Source organism: Melanotaenia boesemani, chromosome 4 (assembly GCF_017639745.1).
Source record: "Melanotaenia boesemani isolate fMelBoe1 chromosome 4, fMelBoe1.pri, whole genome shotgun sequence".
Classification (NCBI taxonomy): Eukaryota; Metazoa; Chordata; class Actinopteri; order Atheriniformes; family Melanotaeniidae; genus Melanotaenia; species Melanotaenia boesemani.
This window is the reverse complement of record NC_055685.1, coordinates 14,339,868-14,365,272: the sequence shown is the minus strand read 5'-3', so window position 1 is coordinate 14,365,272 and position 25,405 is coordinate 14,339,868. Positions and strand designations below refer to the sequence as shown.

At 37.8% G+C, this 25,405-nt stretch overlaps 1 protein-coding gene across 2 annotated transcripts in view; it reads right to left on the bottom strand.

The window, feature by feature from the left end:
* ctnna2 (catenin (cadherin-associated protein), alpha 2) overlaps positions 1–25,405 on the bottom strand; it is a 316,827-nt gene that overhangs the window by 271,286 nt on the left and 20,136 nt on the right. For both annotated transcript variants that reach the window (XM_041982887.1, XM_041982885.1), the window contains exon 2: positions 17,485–17,591. In XM_041982887.1, the coding sequence (XP_041838821.1) occupies positions 17,485–17,586 (102 nt within the window). In that variant the 5' untranslated portion in view covers positions 17,587–17,591. The remainder of the gene's footprint in view (positions 1–17,484; positions 17,592–25,405) is intronic.

The following is a 25,405-nucleotide window of genomic DNA, read 5'->3' as shown; positions in this document are numbered from 1 at the left end:
ATTGTGCAGGGTCAATTATATCCTCAAAAAAACACTTGCTACAGCTGTCATATTTTCACTTTAGTTGGTTATAAAAAAAAAAAAAAAGGGGGAAAAAAGTATTTTTTTAATAAATTTATAAATTTACAAATTTATTCTGATAGATTATTAATTTTTTTCTGGCATTTTATAGCTTTTGTCAACTGTTATCTAAATATCAACATATACCATCAAGAGGACAAAATAGAAATAAGGAAATCAGAGACAATGGATATTAAAGCCTCCTCTGCTATATTTCTTCCCCTTAGGTGAACTAAGATCAGAATTTATGCACTCTGCTTTGAATGTGATAGACTTTTATTCTTCTCATAATATTTCCTCATTAGTGACAATTTAGCTCATGTCTCCATTTTATCCTCCCACGCTATCATCATTCTCACACCAGTTATCTTTGCTATATGACACATCACTTCATTTTTATAGCAAGACATTTTTGATGCGTGGATGAGTTGAACAATGAATCCCAGCAACAGTTTTCTGCAGGACAGCTCAATGTTTTATGCATTTGAAAAAGGCCATAAATAGCGCCATTTGTCCAGTTTGCCAGAAGCAGCTGCAAACTTAATATCAACAAAAACACACCGTTTTATGCAGAAAGAACTCATGAGTCTTTAGATGCAAAATGATAAGTCCTTGAAAAACTAATCCAAGAGAAATAGTGCCATCACGAGTTGATTTTAAAATCAATCTGCAAGGGCCTTAACAAAAGCAACACTGCAAGCTTTTTAAACGTGTAACTTTCCACCTCAACAAAAAATTGATAGAAAAAAGGCAGAAAGCATCTGCAATGAATTACACACAAAATACTGTGCAGTCCTTATTTAACTTGGATTTCGATTTCACATGACATGCCCTGAGGATCCCACATAATCTTCTTAACAAATGGAAAAATTTATGCCATCCAAACTGCTGCTAACTTCAAAGACAAACCACACAAGCCACACAAATACGTTGCTAAATCACATCCTGAAAGGATGTCATGGGTGAGATATGGTCACAAAAATAAGTGTCAAAGAAAAGGGGTTTCAAGGATGACTACAACATGACAAGATCTGGACCTCTGTTATTTCACTATTTATTACAGATCTTATGTCAGCGGTGTTTCGCCCTTATTCCTCCACCATAATTCAGTATTTGTTCATTTTAGCATCACAGCATTTTCATCACTGACTATTTAAAGGCCTGAGAACAACAGGCCAATGATCAGCAAATTTTTGCACTGTCTAGAGAGATTAAATACAGCATGTTTACATACAGAGGTATGTCAAGCTATGGTTATAGCTCAACTAGGTCATTTTATACCTGTAGTCCAATAATACAGTCATGACGGGAAATTGTTTCTTGACAAGTATTTCTGACTCTGCAACGAAAGGTGCGTCCTTTCAGCCCATTAGAATTAGTCTTTTTCTATTGACCTATCAGAGACCAAAACAATTAACAAGCAATTGAGATGTTGGCAAACTGGTATCATATCATTTAGTCATTTAGACTGCTTTAAGACTCCAGAAAATAAAAACAGTAAGGTTTATTTTTATTTAAACATGACAGATTACCAAGGCAGGTTTTGCTGTAATTTAATGTATATATCATGGGGCAGCAGTAGCTGGTTGGTGTGGTAGAATGACTAGGGCTGTCATAGTTTTTACATAACTGTCTAATCACAATTATTTGAGCGGAACATAATTATTTCTTATACTCTCCTTTATTCACCTGTATAGAAACAGCTCAGCAAAACAGAACATAAACCAGTGTGCTATAAAGCAATTTCCCCACTGAGGGACTGACAAAGGTTTTCTTTTTCTTAAATGTTACTTTGCAAAGGCTTTTTTTAATTTCTTTTATTTATTTTTTTTACATTTTGATGAATTAGCAAACTGATGCACTTACGTCATCCCTGTGCATCCATCTTCTGGCGCACAAGGAGTTTTACAGCCACCCAAATTTTTGTTTAGTGTAATGTGGTATACAGCACAAGATATGCAGCCAATCAACTCGAATAAACATAAAACATTTAAAGAAATTATGCAAACGCTTCTCAGTCATTGTTTTACTTTTTTGTTTAGTTTGGTTAAATTATGTTAATTCTTTTTGTTAACAACTGGAGTTGTTAATGTGCTATATTAATAAATCTAACTTATAAAGTTTGAGTAAAACAAATTACCAAGAGAAGTTTCGTCTCAAAACTCTAATCACAACACGTACAACACAAAGGAAGTAAATTCTAAAGGCTGGAACAGAAAATGACTTCCACTCAGCCTCCCAGGACATTTATCTATAAAGCCTGAGAGAAAAACAGGTATAATTGTTATGCATGTTTTGTGTTAGTTTTGACAATAAAATGCTGATATTTTTTATAATGTGTAGGCATATTATTACAGTATGATAATTATTGAGCTATCTTGGTGACATAAAAATATACAGATTAATTGCAAATGTTTGTATGACAGTCTTCTCCCTGAGCTGCCACCTTATCACACTGGAGGAGTTTGCATGGTGGCCGAAAGCGGGGACCCTGGCAGTCTGATCCTCAGCTGCAGAAGCTAGCTCTAGGTACATGGAACGTCACCTCTCTGGCAGGAAAGGAGCCTGAGCTGGTGCGCAAGGTTGAGCGGTTCCGGCTAGATATGGTTGGACTCACCTCAATGCATGGTTTGGGCTCTGGAACCACTGTCCTCGTGAGGGGCTGGACCCTCTTCCATTCTGTAATTGCTTCCGGTGAGAGGCGCCGAGCAGGTGTGGGCATACTCATTGCCCCCCAACTTGGCGCCTGTACATTGGGGTTTACCCCGGTGGACGAGAGGATAGCTTCCGTCCACCTTCAGGCAGTATGCACCAAACAACAGTTCAGAGTACCCACCCTTTCTGGAGTCCTTGGAATGGGTGATGGAGAGCACTCTTCCAGGGACCCCGATGCTTACATCAGGAAGATTATTGATGGAGCTTACTTTACATACTTCCACTCCTTAATCTAGAGCTACACTACCTCTCGACAGTTACGCTCTGCCAGAGAAAGACACCCAGTGCTCCCACCACAACGTGGCGCAAAATCAGTAGCTAGACTCTTCTCCTCTGTTGTTCCCCGGTGGTGGAATAACTCTGATGCACAGAGTCAGACAAAAAAGATTTGTCCAGCTCTTTGGCTGAACTCAACACTGAATAATCTTTGTGCACTTGTGCCCAAGATGATATAATCTGATGAAATTGTGATCTCGTAATTACAGAAAGGACTATTATAGAGACAAAAAAAAAAAACAAACAGCACTGCCTCTAACACTACACAACAGCACCTGGGTTTGACTGGACTCACAGCAGTCTGACTACCACTTAATTAAGATGTCCCATCCTGTTTGAATTCTTGCTTGTGTTGTACTTACTCTCAAATGTATGTCGCTTTGGATAAAAGCATCTGCCAAATTACTGTAGAATAGAATGGGCAAAGGCAAGGCTAATTTATTTGTATAGCACATTTCATGTACAAGACTATTCAAAGTGCTTTACATAAAACATTAAAAGCATTACAGCAGGGAGCAAATACAAGTGCAATAAAAAGACATAACATTAAAAGAAATAAAATAAATGAAATAGAAAGAAAAAGCTAAGATAACAGATAAAATGCAAGAAATAAAGTTCCAGTGTGGGCAAAACAGTATTAAAACATGATCAAGTTTAAAAATTCAAGCTTAAAAGAAACAGATGCAGATTTGGACTTCTAAATAAAAACTATTGAAATGCAGGAGAGAATAGAATAGAATAGAATAGAATAGAATAGAATAGAATAGAATAGAATAGAAGGCCCCAAGGGATAAAGCACTGAATGAGTGTCTCTGGCAATGGAACCTGGTGACGAATGAAATGGAGGAACCATCATGGGAGAAGAAGCCCCTGCATGGGATGTACCACCGACAGATAGCTGAAGTGGCGGATATGAACTCCTACCAATGGCTAGAGAGGGCTGGACTAAAGGACGGCACAGAGGCGCTAATCATGGCAGCCCAGGAGCGAGCCTTGAGTACCAGGGCAATCGAGGCTCAGGTCTATCACACCAGACAGGACCCCAGGTGCAGGCTGTGCAAAGAGGCCCCTGAAACAATCCATCACCTCACAGAAGGGTGCACGACAGTGGCAGGCAAAGAATACATAGAATGCCATAACCAAGTAGCCGGCATAGTGTACAGAAACATCAGTGCAGAATATGGACTGGAGACCCCTAGGTCAAAATGAGAAACACCTCCCAAGGCGGTGGTAAGAAGGCTAAGATCCTGTGGGACTTCCAGATACAGGCCGGCAAAATGGTGGTGGCTAACCAACCGGACATAGTGGTCATGGATAAGCACCAAAGAAAAGCCATAGTGATCGATGTAGCCATCCCCAACAATGAAAATACCAGGAACAAGGAACACAAGAAACTAAAAAAATACCAAATACTCAAAGAAGAGCTGGATGAAGCCTGTGGTCATTGGGAGCACTGGGGGCCGTGCCCCCCACACTGGAGAAGTGACTCCAACAGATACCTGGAGAAACATCAGACATCTCCATCCAGAAGGGCCCAGTCCAAGGATTTCAAAATGATTAATTATTGACATGATTCTCAAGTTTTGCCTGAATTTTGCTTAGTTTTTACTGTATTGTATTAACAGAAAGAAGTAATGCTACAAATATTTGCTGTTAACTGACCTTCCCGAGCCGTCGTTGCTTAAACAGAGATGATCAGAGATCCACTAGAGCAGACACGCTGGTGCAAAACGCAGCTTAAAAGTTTAAAAAAACAACACGGGAAACGTGCAGGTGTAGAACCCTCTCATCGGGAAAAAAGTGCGTGTTAAAACACCCCCATTTTCCACTAAGATGACGTCCATGGTTTGCTCCATTAATCTTGTTCTCAAGTCCATCCATAGAACCACCCAGCTGATAATTTCCATCGCGCTTCTCCTCATCTCATAACAGAGAAATGATTGATGTATGGGGCTTGTCATGCCGCACGTGCGCCGTTAACATGTTATTTTTGACAGCCCCTTAAAAAAATAAAGGGAACACTAAAATAACACATCCTAGATCTGAATGAATGAAATATTCTTATTAAACACTTTGTTCTTTACATAGTTGAATGGGCTGACAACAAAACCACACAAAAATTATCAATGGAAATCAAATTTATTAACCCATGGAGGTCTGGATTTGGAGTCACACTCAAAATTAAAGTGGAAAAACACACTACAGGCTGATCCAACTTTGATTTAATGTCCTTAAAACAAGTCAAAATGAGGCTCAGTAGTGTGTGTGGCCTCCAAGTGCCTGTATGACCTCCCAACAAAGCCTGGGCATGCTCCTGATGAGGTGGCGGATAGTCTCCTGAGAGATCTCCTCCCAGACCTGGGCTAAAACATCCACCAACTCCTGGACAGTGTGTGGTGCAACGTGGCGTTGGTGGATGAAGTGAGACATGATGTCCCACATGTGCTCAATTGAATTCAGGTCTGGGGAACGGGCGGGCCAGTCCATAGCATCAATGCCTTTGTCTTGCAGGAACTGCTGACACACTCCAGCCACATGAGGTCTAGCATTGTCTTGCATTAGGAGGAACCCAGGGCCAACCGCACCAGCATATGGTCTCACGAGGGGTCTGAGGATCTCATCTCGGTACCTAATGGCAGTCAGGCTACCTCTGGTGAGCACATGGAGGGCTGTGCGGCCCCCCAAAGAAATGCCAACCCACACCATTACTGACCCACTGCCAAACCGGTCATGCTGGAGGATGTTGCAGGCAGCAGAACGTTCTCCACAGCATCTCCAGACTCTGTCACGTCTGTCACATGTGCTCAGTGTGACCTGCTTTCATCTGTGAAGAGCACAGGGTGTTATCTGGCAAATGCCAAACGTCCTGCACGGTGTTGGGCTGTAAGCCCAACCCCCACCTGTGGACGTCGGGCCCTCATACCACCCTCACGGAGACCGTTTCTGACCGTTTGAGCAGACACATGCACATTTGTGGCCTGCTGGAGGTCATTTTGCAGGGCTCTGGCAGTGCTCCTCCTGTTCCTCCTTGCACAAAGGCGGAGGTAGCGGTCCTGCTGCTGGGTTGTTGCCCTCCTACGGCCTCCTCCACATCTCCTGATGTACTGGCCTGTCTCCTGGTGGCGCCTCCATGCTCTGGACACTGCGCTGACAGACACAACAAACCTTCTTGCCACAGCTCGCATTGATGTGCCATCCTGGATGAGCTGCACTACCTGAGACACTTGTGTGGGTTGTAGACTCGGTCTCATGCTGCCACTAGAGTGAAAGCACCGCCAGCATTGAAAAGTGACCAAAACATCAGCCAGAAAGCATAGGAACTGAGAAGTGGTCTGAGGTCCCCACCTGCAGAACCACTCCTTTACTGGGGGTGTCTTGCTAAGTGCCTATAATTTCCACTTGTTGTCTTTTCCATTTGCACAACAGCATGTGAAATTGATTGTCAATCAGTGTTGCTTCCTAAGTGGATAGTTTGATTTCACAGACGTGTGATAGACTTTGAGTTATATTGTGTTGTTTAAGTGTTCCCTTTATTTTTTGAGCAGTATACACAGTATCTCACATAAGTGAGCACACCCCTTACATTTTTTGCAAATATTTTAGTATATCTTTTCATGAGACAACAGTATAGAAATAAAACTTTGACATACAGAATATCAAAGTTTAGTTTCCATAGTTTGATATTCTGTATAACAAAGTTTAATTTATATAGTGTTATCTCTGTCAATCATTTCTGTCCGTGTATCCCGACCCACCCACTCTCCACTCCCTGATCACCCCACACCTCCCACCCCAACCCCTGCAGTTTCAGGCATTTTTCTAAATTTGACAGTGTGTGGAGTTACGCAAAAAGTAGGGGGTGTAGTAACACTTTAAGTGCATACTTAGACATGGAAACAACACAACCAAAAGCCAAGATCAAATTTCTATATCCTGTGCTGGGTCTATGAGGAAGTGTTGCTGTTTATTCAGCTTAACACTTCAAAAAAAAAGTGGAATTTGATTTTGAGATTTGTCTAAGAAACAAATGTTTAACTTTAAAAATATTAAATACTGTAGAAAAGGTGGAATTAATGACCCAAACTGCGATTTACCATGAGCCACCACTGGCAGGATTAGTTCATACCATATCAAACCCATTTGCAAGGTCTTGTCAGGGTCCGGTCCTGTATTCCACATTTTAAATTGAAGAAAAAAAATAAAAAGAATGTGAATATCACATCAAATATATTTTGAATTTCAGGGTTTATTTTAAAAATTCAGTCTGCACTGTGCAAAGTAAATATCTGCTACGATATCTGTAAAATTATCAAGTGATGCAACATCCTGCAAAATTTATGCAACAGGCTAGGAGAAATCACATAACCCATAATTCTGTCTCTTAGTAAATATCCAGTAAAGTCAGACTCACTTTAAAGAAAAGCTGTCAGCCAAAGTAGTTCAGTGGTTTAGCTCACAGTAAATTATTCATGAAAATGGGCTCACTTGTTTATAAGTCTTATTTTGCTTAATAATGCACTGTCCGTCATGTTCAGTCCTGTTTATGGAGCCAGCAGATGGCTACCTGGAAAAGTAAGACAAAATGCAAGAGAGTTTTACAGGATGCACATGTACTCCAAACAAGCATAATCCATGTGATCCTAATACAAGCCAAACATGCAGAGTCTCAGGTCGTCTGTCTACTATGACTGCGTCATGTCAGTCGTCTCACTCTGGGGCATTAAGCTTAACAAGTAAAATTGAGTTCATACTGGTTCATAAAATACATCACAGCACACAGAAACCTGAAATATGGACTCCGTAAAACTGCTCCCACAATCAATCTTGGAATTTCAGTCATCCTTGTTTAATGAATCAAGACCCAAATTTTCATGTTGCACAAACTGTGATGGTGTAGTTAATATTACTAAAAAACTACTCTAATTATGCATCCTTGTTTGTATGGGTGGCATAAATCTGAGGAATCCATGGAAAAAGAATGTATTACAATATTTTTACTTGCAATATCTACATAATGTATTAGCCATGTTTTCTTCATCTTCCAAAGCCTCTTCTTATAAAAGTAAAAGATGAAGAAGAAAGAAAGGCAATGGAAGAATCAGTGTCAACAAACAGTATTTTCTCTGGGGTACTGCACTAATTCCCAAAAGAGGGCACTGCATTAGAATAATCCCCCAATGTTTAGATCATATCCTAATTCTCTATAAAAAAAAAAAAAAAAAGTGCCATAAAGGACTCACCATTTCAAATGTTTTTACTCTTGAATTCTTCAAAATGTTCCCTTTGAAATAGAAATTGGATTCATGCAAGTCCACTACAACAGTGGTAAAAAACATTTTGGCATGTAAAAAACAGAATTCTACTGCTAGCTAACTGAGATACAGAAGAAGCCTTAATGTTATTACTAATGCCTGGGGGTTTTTTTTATACATGGAAGTCAAAATTTCTAAATTTGGATATCTGATGATATCAATAAGCCAGAGAAAAAGCACTTGACATTCACGCTCTCTCATATTTAACATGAGATGCAAAATGGTTTCATTTCTCTGACTATTTTTCCTGATGTGGTGTGCTTTCTACAGCAGGAAGCCAGCACCTGTGCATAGCTGCAGTTCTGGACCCTGGGGCAGCAAAATGCTGAAAAAGCAAAGTGTCAGAAGGTACAGCCTAAATACAGATGAAGGTGTGTTTCACATGACCCAGTACTGACCTCCAGGCACTAATGAAAGGACGGAAGCACTCAGAAAATGAGGCACTCTGCATAAAGACAACTGCCATCTTTATCAATCTGTTATTTTGTTGTGAGGTCATAACCAGATTAACTGATGACTTACTGGAAGCTCTAATTGATTTGTTAATATGATGAGGCCAACTCTGGATAGAGCATTAAAGCAGTTTTATATATTTGAGGGTCCAATACATACATTTAACAACAAAATGACGCCTTTGGTCACAAGACAGAAAGAGCGGCACAGAAAGTCACTGCATAATGACTTCAAAGAACACAAGGAAACTACAGCTCACAGTAACCGTTCCCAAGAGAAATAGAGTTATGTCAAATGGGTATACATGTCAAACTGAATTACAAGCCACTTCAGCAGCGTTTATAGCTTCAAGCCTTCTTGGAATGATTTGTACTAGCTTTGAAAACTTTATCTTTGGAGGTTTCTCATAATTTTCTTGGAGGAAAACTTCAGCCAGGCTGGAAGAATTACTGCACAGGAGATTTGAGGACTTACTAGCCAGAGAGGCTCGGCCTGGTTTCAGGTCCAGACTCAAGCTGTATCACTGCAAGACTTTGGCTAAGTTTGTAATAAGCACCACTACATGGAATGCTTCACAGTCATTTGTTGAAATAGAAATCTTGACCTCAATCCAGGCACTCGAAGAGCTTTTTCTCAAGATTTCACTTCATTTTCTACATTCATCTGTCCAACTCGTGCCAACTTGTCCAGTTCCCATTGTAGAGAAATACTGCCAGAGAACGATTCTACAAATAATGCCTTTCACGGTGAGGATGGTTTAATGGGGTGGTGCTGAGCGTCTGGTGCCACATGCTGTTAGTAATTGTGGCCAGATGACTCAATCTTTGTTTTAACAAACCAGACTGCTTTGTGTCTAAACTTTACTAGCTCAAAATGTCCTCCACCTTACAATAATACAAAGTACTGTGTGTGCTGTTAGACACTTAAAATGCCACAGAAATATTTAACCATTTTTGCCCAGATATGTGTCTTTACACTTGCTTGCATCCAAAACAGAAATGTGGAAAACTTAGATGGAGATCTTAAAACTCTATACACTGAACAATACTATCAGGGAGCGGCGTAGTAAGTAAGTAAATAAACAAACAAACAAACAAATAAATAAATAAAGTATAATTTGTGTCATAAAAAAATAGAAAACATACATGTCTAGTTCAACTTAAGGCATTAGGACAACAAAAATGACTCTGTACATCAGCAGAAATCTGAATGAATTGGGCTTTAGGGAGAGACATAAGGTCAAGCTGAACCCAAAGTATGTTGTGTGTATGTAAAAATCCACTTATATATGGTCTTAATCCTTGTGCAACAAAATATTCTATTGTCTCAAAAGGATTAAGACTGCTGCCTTTAAGAACAAAACCGGAAATAGTTAAAAGCCTCTACAGCTCACCTTGTAAGGCTTAAAGCCAATGACTTCCCAACATGGCGTGTCCTGAATTCCCCTTCTATCACCACTTCAAAGATAACCAGTTAAAAACAATAAATGAATAAATACACGCAAGTAAGTAATGCTAACATTTTTAACCCATTTTGGGTTGATTTAAACGTACACTGGCCTTGACAAGATGTGACCGTCTATCTAGTTGTTTGTCATTCTCCCATTCACCCCTTAAACTTGTATTGAGGACTGCTTCTTGTAGCCTGCTTCACCGTCTCTTAGAAATACTGTCAGCCCAATTCAAAGAAGTGAAAGAAAGAAGAACAAAAACTGGAGAACATCTTAACTTCAATCCAGTTTTTTTCTTCCTCTCAATATTTTTTTTTAAGAAAAATCATTTCTTCAGTGCATCAAAGACTCAAAAAGTGCATTTTAGTCTTTCCAGGTTATTATGGCTTGTGTGAAACCTGACAGTGAAAGATTTCCAAATAAACTTAAAGTGCACAGACTCCAATAATAGACATATCAACAAGATTATAGCTGGATGAAGTTCTTTTCTGCAATAACCGAAACCAGTCAAGCAAAGTCATCTTAAAATGTTCCTGCTACTGTTGTACAAAAGGGCTGTCATCATGTTAAACTCTCTCCAAACTTAGTTCAAACTACTCAACTTTGAGTGACTCCTTAATGGTTTCATTGAAAACTCTGACAAGTATTGCACCCATCTTTGCCTCTAAAAATCATCTGTTTGAGGTCCAGGCCTCCTCTTTTTCCACTAGCTTAATGGATTATGACAGTGATTCCGCATGAAGACTTAATCCGCCTCCCTCACCTCCCTTTATGTAAAGCCCCTTGACTCGAGAGTGTGTATGCGTCATGCCAACCAAAAGTCACTGCCAAAGTCTGAGCTTGGATGACACATACGAAAACAATGGAGGTTAAAGCATCCCCTGTTGACAGCCAACTCCGCCCTTCAGGTATCCCCCCAGCCTTCTGCCAGCCTGTGAAGTCAATCTGTCAAGGGAAATGAGCCTTAAATCTAAGTGATTTCTCATCACTCATTCACCTTTTGTGGTGGCTTCTTCAGGTTTTCATTCTCAAGCCACATTTAACCAGATGACCAGAACTACAGACCTTGAAAATATTGCCTTACATACACAGAAGTATCAGATGTCTGCATTAAAAGCTTACATAGCTCTGGACCAGAATGAACTGTGCATGAGGCATAATTCATCTTTAAGCACTCCACACTAAGATTACCAGAAATGTCACCAGCTGTAAGTCACAGCTGACCAAGAATGAATCATATTCAGCCAGGCCCCCAAAGACAAGGTCTGTCCTGTCAGTCTTCTCAGCCCCCACGAGTGTTGTCCCCAACTAGTGGCACTACAGTGAGCAGCCCCTCCCCCCTATAGCAGCTACTTGAAGGGTCCATTGTTTACAGTGTTGCCAACTTAGCAACTTGGTCGCTATAATTAGCAAGTTTTCAGACACCTCTAGCAACTTTTCTCAAAAAAGTCACAAGCACCAAATCTAGTGACTGTTTCTGACGTTATTTTTAGACTGACGTGAAAGAACGTATCATTTATTCTTGTCAATGAGAAGCAGGTGCACTGCAGGCCCCTCCCCTGTCCAAGAGCACTAAGAAGAAGCTCGGTCTTCATGCAGCAGCAGTCTCAGCTCCCAGCTACAGTCAGAGTAGATGCTCTTTTCTGCTCCATGAATAGATTCAACATGATGCCGCAACTGGCTGATCCAGCCTGGCTTACAGTCATTAATGCCTATTAATGTAGACTGTAGACAAAACAAAATAGAGGTAATCTTTTTAATGTTTTATTATTATTATTATTTTTAATTAATCTAGTCTAAAAACTACATTACCTTAACGAGTTTGATCTATTGTTTATTTCACCTGTTATTGTGAAGAAAAGGACAGTTATGCAATAAGTGCACTAACTATAGGTGAAAGTTTTTCTAGTTTTGTATATTTTGCACTACAAACAGTCCAAGAGCAAACAGTCTGAAAAGACCATCTTTGCAAAACCTAACAGCTTTAAAATAATCTATTTTACTATGTTAATGTCTTTTCTTATATTAATATGTTTTTATTGTATTGTTTGGATTGTGTGATTATTTTTGTGATGTTCAAACTTTCTATATTATAAAAAATAATATTGAGCACCATACAGAAGACTCAGTTTGATGCTGGACTTACGAAAGGCGGTAGACCAATAGCAATTTTTTAAATAGTCAATATAATAATGCATTGGAGCAGGAAAAATGATGATAAGACAAATGCCCGTCCGAAAACACAGTTGGAAATTAACAACATTTGACTTAATTAACTAACAGTATTAGGAAGGGTAGGAGTTATCTTTAGCCGAATGTATTACAATGACATAATTAACAGTCTTGTAATATTGATAATTTACAAATAATTTATCTTGATTTCACATGCACAGGGAGCTGTCACAACACCATGTCACACTTTAAGTGGAATTTGAATTTTGTGGCTCTCAGGAAAATGCAAAAACAGACTGATAAAAAAAAAAAAATAAAGCAGTATCTAAATAGAGAGGAAAAAATATGCTGCTACTCTGCAGCCGTGGAAAGAAGGAAGCTCTTTCATAGAGCAAATTAGCACTGGTCACTGACACTGTGATACAGGTTTGTTAAGTTGTGAAGAAAGTTTGAACAGATTTCTTTAACCGAAAAAAAAAAAAAAAAAAAAATCCTGACTCGCTTGATGGCACAGTCACATTTATGATGCCCATTTCTGGAGCCATCTCTGCCCAGCAATGTCCCGATGCTGAGAAACAGCACAACTTCTTTTTTTTTCTTTTTTCCCCCTCAGGTCGCTGTGTGACGTAGCAGCCGATTTTCGCTTTATACTCCTGTTACAGGCTAGCAAGTGGATATCAATACGCTGACCGCTATGAACGCACACAGTGGCTGATTCAGCAAAGAAATTCAAGAAGACATTGGAGGAAGGGAGGAAAAGAAAGAGAAAGGGAAGCTCTATGCCAGATCTATGCATACATGTAGCATAGAGCTGGCACACCAAACCCAAATGCTTGTAGTCTTAAGAATTAATAGAGGCTGCACAATTACAATGTACCATCAATTACATGTTTTTTAAAATTCACACTGTGCCTAAATTCCAACATCATTTTCTGTGGTAAACTTAAGTTTATTTTATTTTTTAACACAGATTTAGAACTCTGTCCAGATGGATTCAGCTCCCATGGTTCTACACCACCATGAACCAAGTTTGACTTTCAGTAAATCAAATAATTTCTCACACAGAGCGCTTTTAAAAAAAGAAAATAAAAGTAAAAGAAAAAATAGCTGATTCCCAATAATATTTTCAAAAGTAGTGGCATCCTATCCATTATGGAAATGTTTATTACATCAGAGGTATTTTGCCTTCACACAGTGATAATGTTAGCCCCTCAGTATGATTAGCTATGGACCTGCACAGCACTCTGGCTAGGGTGACAGAAGCTTTGTTATGATGAATGAGGATGCTATTTCAAGCAGTGTCAGGGTGAGCTTGTTTGTCTATCCTAGAGGCAACCCTTTATTTCATCCTAACACACTGAATCATCCAAATTGACATGAAAACAATCACAATGTTTGGATTCCTTTTTAACTTGTTTCACAAACCCAGTGCAATTATGAAAGTTAAACTACCATAGCTTACTCATCCCTATACCCATGTACCAAATGGACTGTGTCATTTTATTGTGCGTGTATTATTTAAATTTTATTTTCTTGTTGCTTTTACTGTGTAGCAATATATATTTTGCATAATGATTAAATGCAGATCTTAAATGTACTGGAAAGAAAATTATGACATCTCTTCTACGACCTTGATGTGACTAAAAAACACAGACAGGCAGGACAACCTTCTGACTTGAAAAGTACATTATATATTTTACTAAAATGGAATTAAGATGTTATTTTAGATTAAATTAAAAAAAAAAAAGCGTAGGACTCAGACATGTAATTTTCTGTAAGTGCACTGAGACATTGCAGCAGAGAGGATTTCAGATTAATCATTTAATGCAAAGAGCAACAGCTCATCAGCCTTTCATCCTCCTGACATCAAGCAATTACCTACCTGCCACTCAGATGACCACTCATAAGGAACAAACACCACATGTGGCTGACAGTAAAAACAAAACTCTAAATGAGAATCAATGGCCAGAATTTCAACTTTTCTATCCACTGATATTTTCATCTCAGACCAACCCAAATAACTCCTGCAATAAAATGCACATTTCTGCTTGAAAGTTAATTAAAAAAGAAAAAAGTATTTAAAAAAATTTAAAAAGCAGGTCTAGAGCAATAATGTTCTGAATGCTAATCATTATTTTTAAATGAGCAGATTATCTCCTCTGACCAGCGTTCCTTGCTGTCCTGTTCTGTTATTTTAGTCTATTTAACAAGAGATGCATAGAAATACTATTAAGAGCTGCACATTTTTTAGAATCCTGAGAACACAAATAGCTATATTTTCTTTTTCTTTATTCAAATAACTTCAGTCACATAACCTAAATCTAAGATACAAGTTAAATAAGTTAAGCTCAGTGTGCACTTCAGCACCAGTAATTTGGTTTGACATTAAACTGAGCTGCTTGAGACACAGTTAAGTCAATTCTTCTTCTGCTTGCAGTGGAGTTTATTTAGTTTGTTTTTAAAAGGCCCTTCTTGTTGTGTTGACATCTTGTTGTGTCTTGAGTCAGTCTATGGGCATGGATTTCTTAAAAAAGTAAAAATTGATTAAGTATTCTTGTGGAGCCTAAATCCATTGCTTCAGATGTAAACCAAACAGTTTTGAATGTTGTACATAAAAGCACTGAAACAGTGACAATTAAGATAAAAAAAAAAGTCTGAAAAGGCTGAACAACTTATGAAGTTAATTAGCGTTTCCAAATACAATGTTGATTGTAAGTTACAGAAGGGTAAACCACAACTAGAAGAGAAATGAAAATGGGTCTGAGCCCCGGCATTGATATTCCAATGCTACATACTTCTGTCTGAGCAAGTTGGACCAATTCTACATTACCATTAAAGAGGTTGAATAGCTGCATTTTCCTATATTTTTGTGGCATTCGCCTGAAAGACATGCTCCAAATACAATAAAATTCAGTTAATGATGATAAATTGCATGGGTTAACATATATATTTAAACAAAAAGAACTTGATTCATACACAGCATGTGGCCAGTAACTAATAATTGTTGCAGTTTATTATAAATTTAACTCACAAGCATTTTGATGGGATGTCCTGTTTTGTATTGAAAATATTCAACTAATACCCAATTTAGCAAAGTTTGAAAGAGCTTTGATAGTCTAAATGAAAGAAAAAACTAAGCTGTATGAGTAACACTAGTGAGTAGTAGAAATAATGATACACTACACTAATTACACTAATTGTAACATTTTAACTTGTGAAAAAAGGCAATGAAGATTTTTAAGCTGTGCTTTTTCCCTTTCAGAACAGCTTTTGTACAGAAAGAAAAAAAATGAAAGCCAATGAAAGGTCATGTCCAGGCAGGTCTCCTGTTGGTCTCCACCACAACTGGCTTCAGCAAAAAGCCACAGTTTGACAGAACAGACCAAATAAATAGAAAATTCTGTGCAGAAAAGGAGTATTTTTCTGTCTGCAAAATGCTAACATCCCTCAGCAAAATGCCAATAACATATAAATAATTTAAAAATCTCACAATAACCTCATGAAATGAAGAAGAATTTCAAAAATTGAAAGCAGCAGGTTTCTGAAGAAAAGCACATTGTTCGGCAGAAGGACCAGCAAAGCCAGAAAGATGAAAGAAGAGATAAATGTCATCATAACATTGCAGAAATCTCACATCAGGTGAAAGAAAAGGGCTTGATTAAAAATAAAAAGCCCCTTGCAGCCAAGCAAAGAACACCAGGCCACTGGGGGAGGCTGCTGGTACACTCAGTGATAACAATGCTGTCGACTTCGTGCCAATCTCTGGCACTGCTTTAGAAGGGGACATCGACATCATGCCCTGCAGTTGAAATCTTTGTCACATGATTATTTATATAACCCTTAGTTTTATTCATATCCTGAAGCAGCACAAATATTTTTAGAACTTTCAAATGTTCCTGTGCACCATGCAGAGAAGTTCACCTATCCCCTTCATGCTTTGCAAAAATAAAAAATAGGCACCTGCTCCCTGTAAACATTGTATTCCTGAAATCAAGATTAAGCACCAACAGTAGCAATACAGTTCATGCAGATGTTTACCGAGTTGTGTAAATATAAGACTGAAAGGTTTCTCTGTTGAGCCTCCTGAGACTTAACTCCAATATCATCAAACATTTGACGCATTTCAAAAGTAATGTTTTGAGTCAGATGGCATTTCTGAGAAATCTGCACATGAACTAAAGAGTCTAACAGATTTATTCAGCCTCCAATTTGTCTTTTTAGTCAAGTGATGCAATTAATTTCTGTCTACACTCAGCTGTGGAGTCACGACACATTTTCCACCCTCATCACGGACCAATTTTCCAAAAGTGACTGAAACGCTTGAGGCTAAACCACACAGTGGACAGAAAACTGTCTGACCACTGAAATCTACAAAAATTACTGGATCAATTTTAAGCTTTAACAAGTCTCAAAAATTACTACAATGATATGAAGTTCTCAGCAAAACACAAATTGTTCCATCTTCTCCTGTTGTGGGAGAGTTTTAAAAAAAAAAAATACATTTTTGACTGATTTTCAGGTGGCTGAAGAAACATGCTTTCCAACATACTAGTGAAACTAAAAAAATTTGGAGAAACACATAATTCAAGTTAAAAAGGTAAACTACTATAATTTATAGACTCATATGCAAAGTGAGATATTTCAAACACTTGTTATAATTTTGATGATTATGGTATAATATAACACGTTTAATGCAGTTCTCACCAACATTAATGTGTGTAGATCTGAATGAAGCTGTAAGAAATTTTCAAATAGTGCCCAATGTCTGATAGGACAAAATTTAGTCACTTTACCAGATAATTAAATAATAATAATTCATCAAATTAATAACATTTTAATGAAAAACGATCGATCGATAGCTCCATAGATAGATCATTTTAGTGTCAAACAATGTGTTGCCTTTGTATCGAGTCCAACTGAATTTTAAAACCATGTTTCATATTATGTGCATATGATGTGAACATTTGCAACCTGTATTGACTCTTATTTTACACAGCAGCTGAGCACTTCTTGGAACTTTTCTGTTATATTCACATCAGAGTTTACCTGTGTGACCAGGGGCTCCAGAAGTCTCTCCACAGTCAAGGTGCGGATCTCAAGACTCTTTGGGTCCCATTTCAACAGGATAGGGGAAGTGGCGGTCGTCATATTCTCTGTTGGGACAAGAAGGATATAAATGGTCAGAAAAACTTACACTTACATTATATAGAGTGCATTATCACACACACAAGTATCAAGAGGAAATAATGTAATATGAGTTTTTATTAATGCATTTTGTAGCTGAGTGGCATTCCTTGAGAGTAAGCTACAAACAATCTTACACAAAAGGTGCATGTATCTATGATCCTGCACCGAAGTGAACAGAGACATGAAGCATTGGTTGGGTTTTGATGATGATGGGAGTTTTCTCTATGGCCACATTGTGTTGCGGATCACTTCTATTGAAAGCAACGTTTTAAAGGGAGTCTAGCAACAGTCAGCAAATCCTGCCTCTGTTCATCAAATAAAGCAGAGCACAGCAAACAGTTCCAGCAAACCATAAATTAATGGCTAACCATTCCTGTAACCATAACGTACTGCAATTAACTTTTCAAATGATTTCCTCCACAGCAATATCATATAAGACACCAAAAAGGAGCTCACCGTTTTGTGTTAGTCGTTAGGTAACGCTTAAATTGAGGGAGGATTGTGTTATTCATCTACATTTGTAAAGCTGGTTGTCATTCGGAGGAGTTTTGGCCTGAATTTGTCCAAAGTCTGAGCAGCATTTTGATTACTTAAAACCAGTCAGGTACCAACACTGCATCGCTGCCAAACTGCACTGAGAACATTCAAATAAAAGGGAAGAGAGAAGAGATTAGATCAAAGGAGGTTGGATTTAGATTGGAGTCAACTAATTCAGTTAAATTGTCGAAGGTTTTCTTTTATTATTTTTTTACCATTTCTCTGGAATGTAGAAATGACAACTAGGAATACAAAAAGTTCTTAAGACAATTCGCTCTATTTTTATTATTATTTTTATTAGAATTATTAATAATAATAATACTGATGATAATAATAATAATAATAATAATAATACACCTTTAAAGTTTTGTAGGGTTGTTTTAGGTGAGAACTGAACACCTGGCATGTGGGCAGCACTGTTGTCACTGTGGGGATGCATTTCACCAGTAAGCAGTTTCAGATTGGGCCAGCTGGGACTGGCCCAGTCCATTGCCAATGTAAGTGAGGCAGAAGGGAGCATAGAATGTGAATAAGAATGACAGATCTGGGCCAGAGGCTCCTAATACTACACACAGCGGGCTAAGATGGATGGACAGAAGGAAATCTGGCTACGTTCATACTGATGAAACCACTCCCCAGTCCTTAAGTGTACTCCAAACAGCATGAACCTTTATATAAGTTTGCAGTCCTTTACTTGTGCTGGTCTCATTACTTTTTGTGCACTGCAGGAAATGAAGAAAGGAATAATGAATCACACTTTGTGCATTCACTGAACGTTGAGTAAATCTGGGAGAATAATGCATGGCTTTCTATGCTTTTACAGTTTACAGGTAGGGGTGTAGGATGAAGGGGCCTAATTTGTTTCTTGGCTAATTGGACCATTTGGACTATTTTATTATAAAACTATTGCTGTTTTGCTTTCATGCTACAGAAGTCCAGCTGACTGCTAAATTAAACAGCATCTTACGCCAGGTAGTTAATTACTGGATTATACTTAAGAGAAAATTACGCCTGAAATAGTCTTTGACATTTTTGACTCCACTTAATCTTTTTAAGAATAACAGTTCTGATTAGATAATGTTCCTGACATAGCACAGAGTCACAATAAGCAGGAGTGATGCAAATGCTTCAGGCATTAGAACATGCCACAAACTGATGGCAAAACAGCAGAGTGAAAAATACCAGGGTGATATTGTAATGTAATAAACACAGTTGATTGATGGTTCAAACTTTCCCTGGCTTCCTATGTAACCAATCATAAAGATGAGTTTGTGTTTATGAAGAAAAGTCACAGATGTTAGGTAGAGCTAAAATGGAAAGTTATTTGTGCCTTGTACTGCTTCTTCTTGAACTTTGTACATGTTAACCTTGAGAACTACTGAGACATGTAGTTCAATTTCAAATACAAAACATCCTCATTCAATCATCTCAGCTTTTTTTTTTAATAAATTTAATGAGGCAAAACAAATTGAAAAGAAATTCTTATTTACAACTGATAAGGCCTTTTAAGGGAATAATTTTATGAATACTACAGTACATTGTAATAAATAAATACTATATAATTAAATAATTTTAAGGTAAATTATTTGTCTTAAGTTGTCCGTTTTAACTAAGATACTCATTTTCTGGCTTTTGCTTTTAAGATAGGACATTTTGTCTTTATATCATTGTAAATTCAATATCTTTACACTTAGAATTTGTGATCCAACAAATTATTATGATGTACTCTGGGTTTAGTTGCAAAATACTGATCGCGGACATTTTTCATTACTTCAATAAGACCTTAAACAGAAAATACTGGCATCTGAGAGTTGCCCCAAATCTGCTTATTGAAAGCAACTTTGGGTTTGCTTTTCTACAAAGTTTGCTTGCAAATATAACCCGATGTGGGCTGCGGTTTTTGGGCTTGTTAGAGTCACCTAGTAGCATCTTTGGTCTTGCCCTGCTCTTTTATGAATCCCTCTTGATTTTGCCACAGCTGTCTGCAATAAAGTAAGAACCACTGGATGCGAAAAAGGAAACATGAATGCAACTGTTTGTCCTTTTGTCCACAACCCTGTTTCCTTGGTTACCACATCCGTCCGATCCGGTGTTCTAACCAGCACGCCCCTACCCACGCACACATGCACAAATATCCCTGACAAAGTGACAGGGTGACAATGTCAGAGAAAAGGAAAGAAAATATTGATAAAATGTATATATTAAAGAGGGAGAAAGAGTGCACTGGTGTGATGGTTCTAACCTCAGGTGGCTGGTGACTCAAAGGCAATTTGCAAGTGTGAAATACTGCGGCATGATGACACACACAGACACACACAAAAGACTTTAACCATCAGGCTTACCAACATCAGCTCCATTAGGACAAGGATAGGAGATGGGTTTTGTTTTCAGTTTTACATCAAGTCTATTTAAGATGGCCCATGTGTCTTCTTTTAATAGGACTTTAAAAGTGTTCAAGAATTCAAAGTTTTTACTGAGTTTCTAGTCATTTATAGAGGGGCCAAGGTGCTTGTTTTGGGCTTGGTTGCCTGTTTCTCTCGCAAAATCTGGCAACACTGGTCAGCTGGTCTGACACAGTGCAGGTCTAAGTTAAAACAGGTCAGTTGGAACAGAAACGTTTTTGCTCCCAGCATTAACTTTCACAGCTCTTCTGGTTTCAAGCAGAGTCTAACGTCTGCTTGACCACTGCTGTGAAAAGTGAAGGGGACACTAAATCCCAAATAATGTTAAAAACATTCTAAAAATGCTTTTGTGTGGAGCACACACATTATACAAATATCATTTTGCATGCATTTCAGAATTTCCCTATGAGAATAAAGTGATTTTCATTTCATTATTGATGACGTCATGCTGACATCATGCCTAACTGATTTTAATTGGCCTGACTAGTCAACTTCAAAATGCCCTTCCCTAATCTCAGCTGTGACTTGACACTGCACCAGACACACATATTTCAACGTGGACACCTCTGTCTGTTCAGAGAAGAGGGAATGTCTGAGACTGTTGAGCTGCAGATATTAGGTTCTGTGTTTTTCACTGTTCCTGATGTTTTTAAGACAGATGCTGAATGTAAACAACCAAAAATCCCAAGAAAACAGGAATACTTTCAATACGTTTCAATGATAAGACACATCAAAACAGCATCATCCCATACAGGTAAGTTTAGCATATTTATGAAAATAAAAAGGAAAACAAAGCAATATGGTTCATCCTCATCGCTATGTCAACACACTCCTAACACACAATAATGTATTACCCTCAGTGTGTTTAGTTCAGACATGTTTATGATGAAGAGAGAATTTGTGAGATGCTCCACCATCTGCTGTGTACACAAGTTTCTGAATGTCTGAGACTGGCTGGAATCTACACAAAAATGAGCTGAACACGTGTGAGAAAAAGACTCTGCCCAAACAAATACATATTTATATTCTCTAACTTGGCTATTGATATATGAAAAACAAACTGTTTTCAAAACAAGATTTTAGAGCATCACTCTACCACATATAAAGTATAAAGACTATAAAGTAGATAAAACACAGGGTGTTGAGAGGGGTGTGTACAATGCAAGAGATGGGTGTAAGAATATTAATAAGTAATCACTGGAATATGTTTGGTGGTTCATGTATCCTTTGTTTTAATTGTTATCAATAAAGAAGTTCTCTAATGTAGGTCTCTTTTAACTGTGTGAGTTGAGGTCAGCAGTGGTGCAATCTGCTTCCTATAAATTAAGCCTCCCAGTACAACAGCAGTTATTTCGGCCTGGGTGCATTCATGGCCTTTTATATTACCATGCTAACTCAGTACCCGAGGCAGTGGTTTCCCCACCATTGTTTAACACAACCCATCCTTTTTTGCCACGTCAAGAAACAATGGCAGGTGGGAGTAACTGTGGGGAGTGAGGTTTAATGCAAATACACTTAAAACCCAAAATATGTATTTTACATTAACCTATTAGGTGCATTTATTAATTTCAGCTCCATTTCTGCTCATTTCTGTCACTCTTCCCACTTATTATTGGTTGGATGCCTAAACACTGTGGACAAACACAAATGTAAGTATTTTTCTAAACACAAGCATACATTTTTTATATTCTTCAAAAAAAAAAAAGATAAAGAAACAATGTGCAGTGAGAATGTGCATATCTTTCATTCTTCCGACCATGCGTACACACATTTCTGCAGCAGTGCTGGAAACAGAACAAGAAGCCACATAACTTCCCATAAAACAGAAAATCTCACAGAGCTTGAGCTTTATGATAGCCATTTTTTTTTCTCTCGTTTATTTTCCCTCATCAGTTTTCACAGAATACAGTTTACATTAATTGTGGGTGCTATGAATGCAGCTGTGCATTGCGTGCCATGGCTATTCAAGACTAATGAGAGATAGAAGTAGAAGTGAATCTTCCTAATCACCTTCCAGCTGGAAAGGCTGTTTACTGTACAAGCTGTGTGTTCTTCTGTCTCAGATAAAGTCAGGTCCTCCTCCTTGGCTACTACTTTTAATTCTGCACTTTTTGTGATATGTGATTGCAGGAAAAAAAAAAAAATAAATAAAAAAAAAACTTTTCCTATATGCCTTAATGATGACTGTCTTAGTTTCTACACTCAGTAAAACTGTGATTGTAAGTTTTCATTTACTTATCCTGCCAATTTAGTCAATGTATCTATCTGCAATATTGGAGTATACACATTTATTTATGGGTAAAATGTGACTGGAGACTTGCATAACGTTTTCCAATGACTGAGATCAAAAAAGAATATTATGTGCTGTATGCACAGCTTTATAAATCGGCTGAAAAGAATGCATACAAAACATATCTGCCTTTGTGTATACACACATTTTAGTCATGAATCTGCATCTGGAAGTCAGATGACTAAAGTACAGCCTGAGCTGAGGAAACTGTTTTGATATTGTAGGTGTATTAAAAGCTTCGGAGCAAATGTTAATCCATCTTTATGCCAAGAGGCAAACATTTCAACACCAAAACATTAACATGACACACCAAAATATGTTGTGTGGTATTTGTTTTGGCTTCTTTAAAAGAATACCAGATTTTTAAGTGTTCTTAAAAGTTAACATATGGGGCTGACAGTTCATGTTGATGCTGAAATAAAATTCAACATTTAAAAAATAAAACTTAAAACAAACACTGGTGTTCAATCACAATGACTGAAAACTTGTATCGATTCTGAAAAAAATGTACTGACACTGAAAAAAGCACTGAAAGGTAAATACAGATATTAGGATAATAAGTCTGTTTAAAATCTAAAATGTTTATTCTCAAGTTTTTTTATATGTTGACAGGATTTTCTTTTCCTTGTCAAACACAGTTTATACTTTTCTTTCAGTGATGAGATTTTCTGTGTCAGCTCGCAGCCACTGTTCTTTTCCTGCCTGAAGGTACAGGTTTGAGGGGTGGGGATTAGGCGAGTTTGTATCCTCTGCAGTTCTGACGTTGATAAAAGTTACACCACCACCATCCACCAGGACCATGGCAGCTGCCAGTTTAGGTGGAACACCCATACCGCAGGAATGTCTCTTTTTTTCTGCTATATAACAGGGCTAAGTGGCTAGCCATGTTTTAACAGTTTAATACAGGATACTGGCTTGGCTGCAGGATGCTGGACAAAAACTAAGTTTAGCCAACGTGTGATGCAGATCTACAAGCATGTCTGTTGTATGTGCTCTAGCAGATCGTGCAGCCCGCTCATAAATATTTAACCTCACACCCCAATACAGCAGAAAGGGATGTGAGGTTAAATAGTTTTCATCTTTTGAGACCTTGTGAAGCATCAGTGAAACTGGCCTTTAATTCTTAGGAAGGTCAAGAACCATAACATTGGAGATTTTACAAGTGGTTAGCATGCTAACACAATGGCTACAGTTAGTCTTCTCCAGCACACCTCTGCCAAATAAATATACTTCATCAAACTGTTAAAACTAAACATTGTTAACAACTTTGTCCAGTTATACAGCAAAAGAGAGAAATACTTGTGGTATGTATCAGATGTATTCAGCACACTGACGCCTTTATGTAAAATAAAATAAATATGAATGAAATCTGTAAGGTGGAAATGATGCTAGTTTCACTAATTGCTGCTGTTCAGCAATTTGTTTCAGTGCTGCAAAGCAGAATATTCTGTACTCAATTCTTCACCAGCCTGCAGATACTGTGCACGCTGAGTTTGGCAAAGAAAGCTCATCAAGCAGGGGCTTGTTTTTAATTAGGTTTCTTAATTTGTGTGTTGGTCTAAAAAGAGAGAGAGAAAAAAAGAAAAATATACTTCAGTTGTCTCAGTTCATTTATCATGTTTGCCCACATAAGAGAAAATGTTCATATACTGGAACTATTTTTCTTCTTTTACTGGAATAGAAATAATTAATTACAAGTGGTGTAATCAATGTTTTCAGCACAGTGAGTCACAAATAGTTTAAGAATTGGACATGTCTAATTTATTTCCTCCAGGTTTTAAGGCTGTCACTTTTTAAAACAAGCTTTGTTTTGTATTATAATAATAATAATAATAATAATTATTATTATTATTAGCTTTCAAATTCATCCAAACTTGACTTCTGAAAAATGTCACCGCCCTCCCAGGTTTCCCAGCATGCTGTGTTACATTAATTGGAGTGAAATGTTTTCTTTAATAGCTGTCTGGTTGAATTGAAGTTGCTTAAAAAGAAATAAATATATATATCGATTATACTGTGGACAATCAAATGCTGAAGAAGACAAAACTAAAGCAGTTAAAAGACAACATATATAACTTTCCCTGTATAAGGCATAAAAGAAATAACTTGGTGTGCTAGCTCTTCACACATCTCTGAATAACCAACTTCAGACCGCTATGCTCTCCTGCTCTGTGTCAGTGTTGAATTTTACATAACTGTGATAGCATAAGCAACTACTTGACAATCCAAACCGTTCTTGTTAAATCAACTGACTTTAGTGACTTTAATTTGGCTTCTTAATAACTTTCTCATTTAACTTTAGCCAAAATGTCCATTAGGGAATAAATTCTGGCAAGACTAAGGTTGTGTAATTCGATGTGTATTCACGGACAGAGAGCAGCATGTCAGGACTCCAGTTTTACATTAGGTCAGTGTTACCGAATGACATGTTTCATTATCATGATGCAAGGTCAACAACAATGTAGGAGTGATCATAATGGTATTTGTAGCAAGCTTGCCACATGCTGCTGTTGGAAGTAAGATGCCTAATGCAGGGTCTCTTGATTGCTGT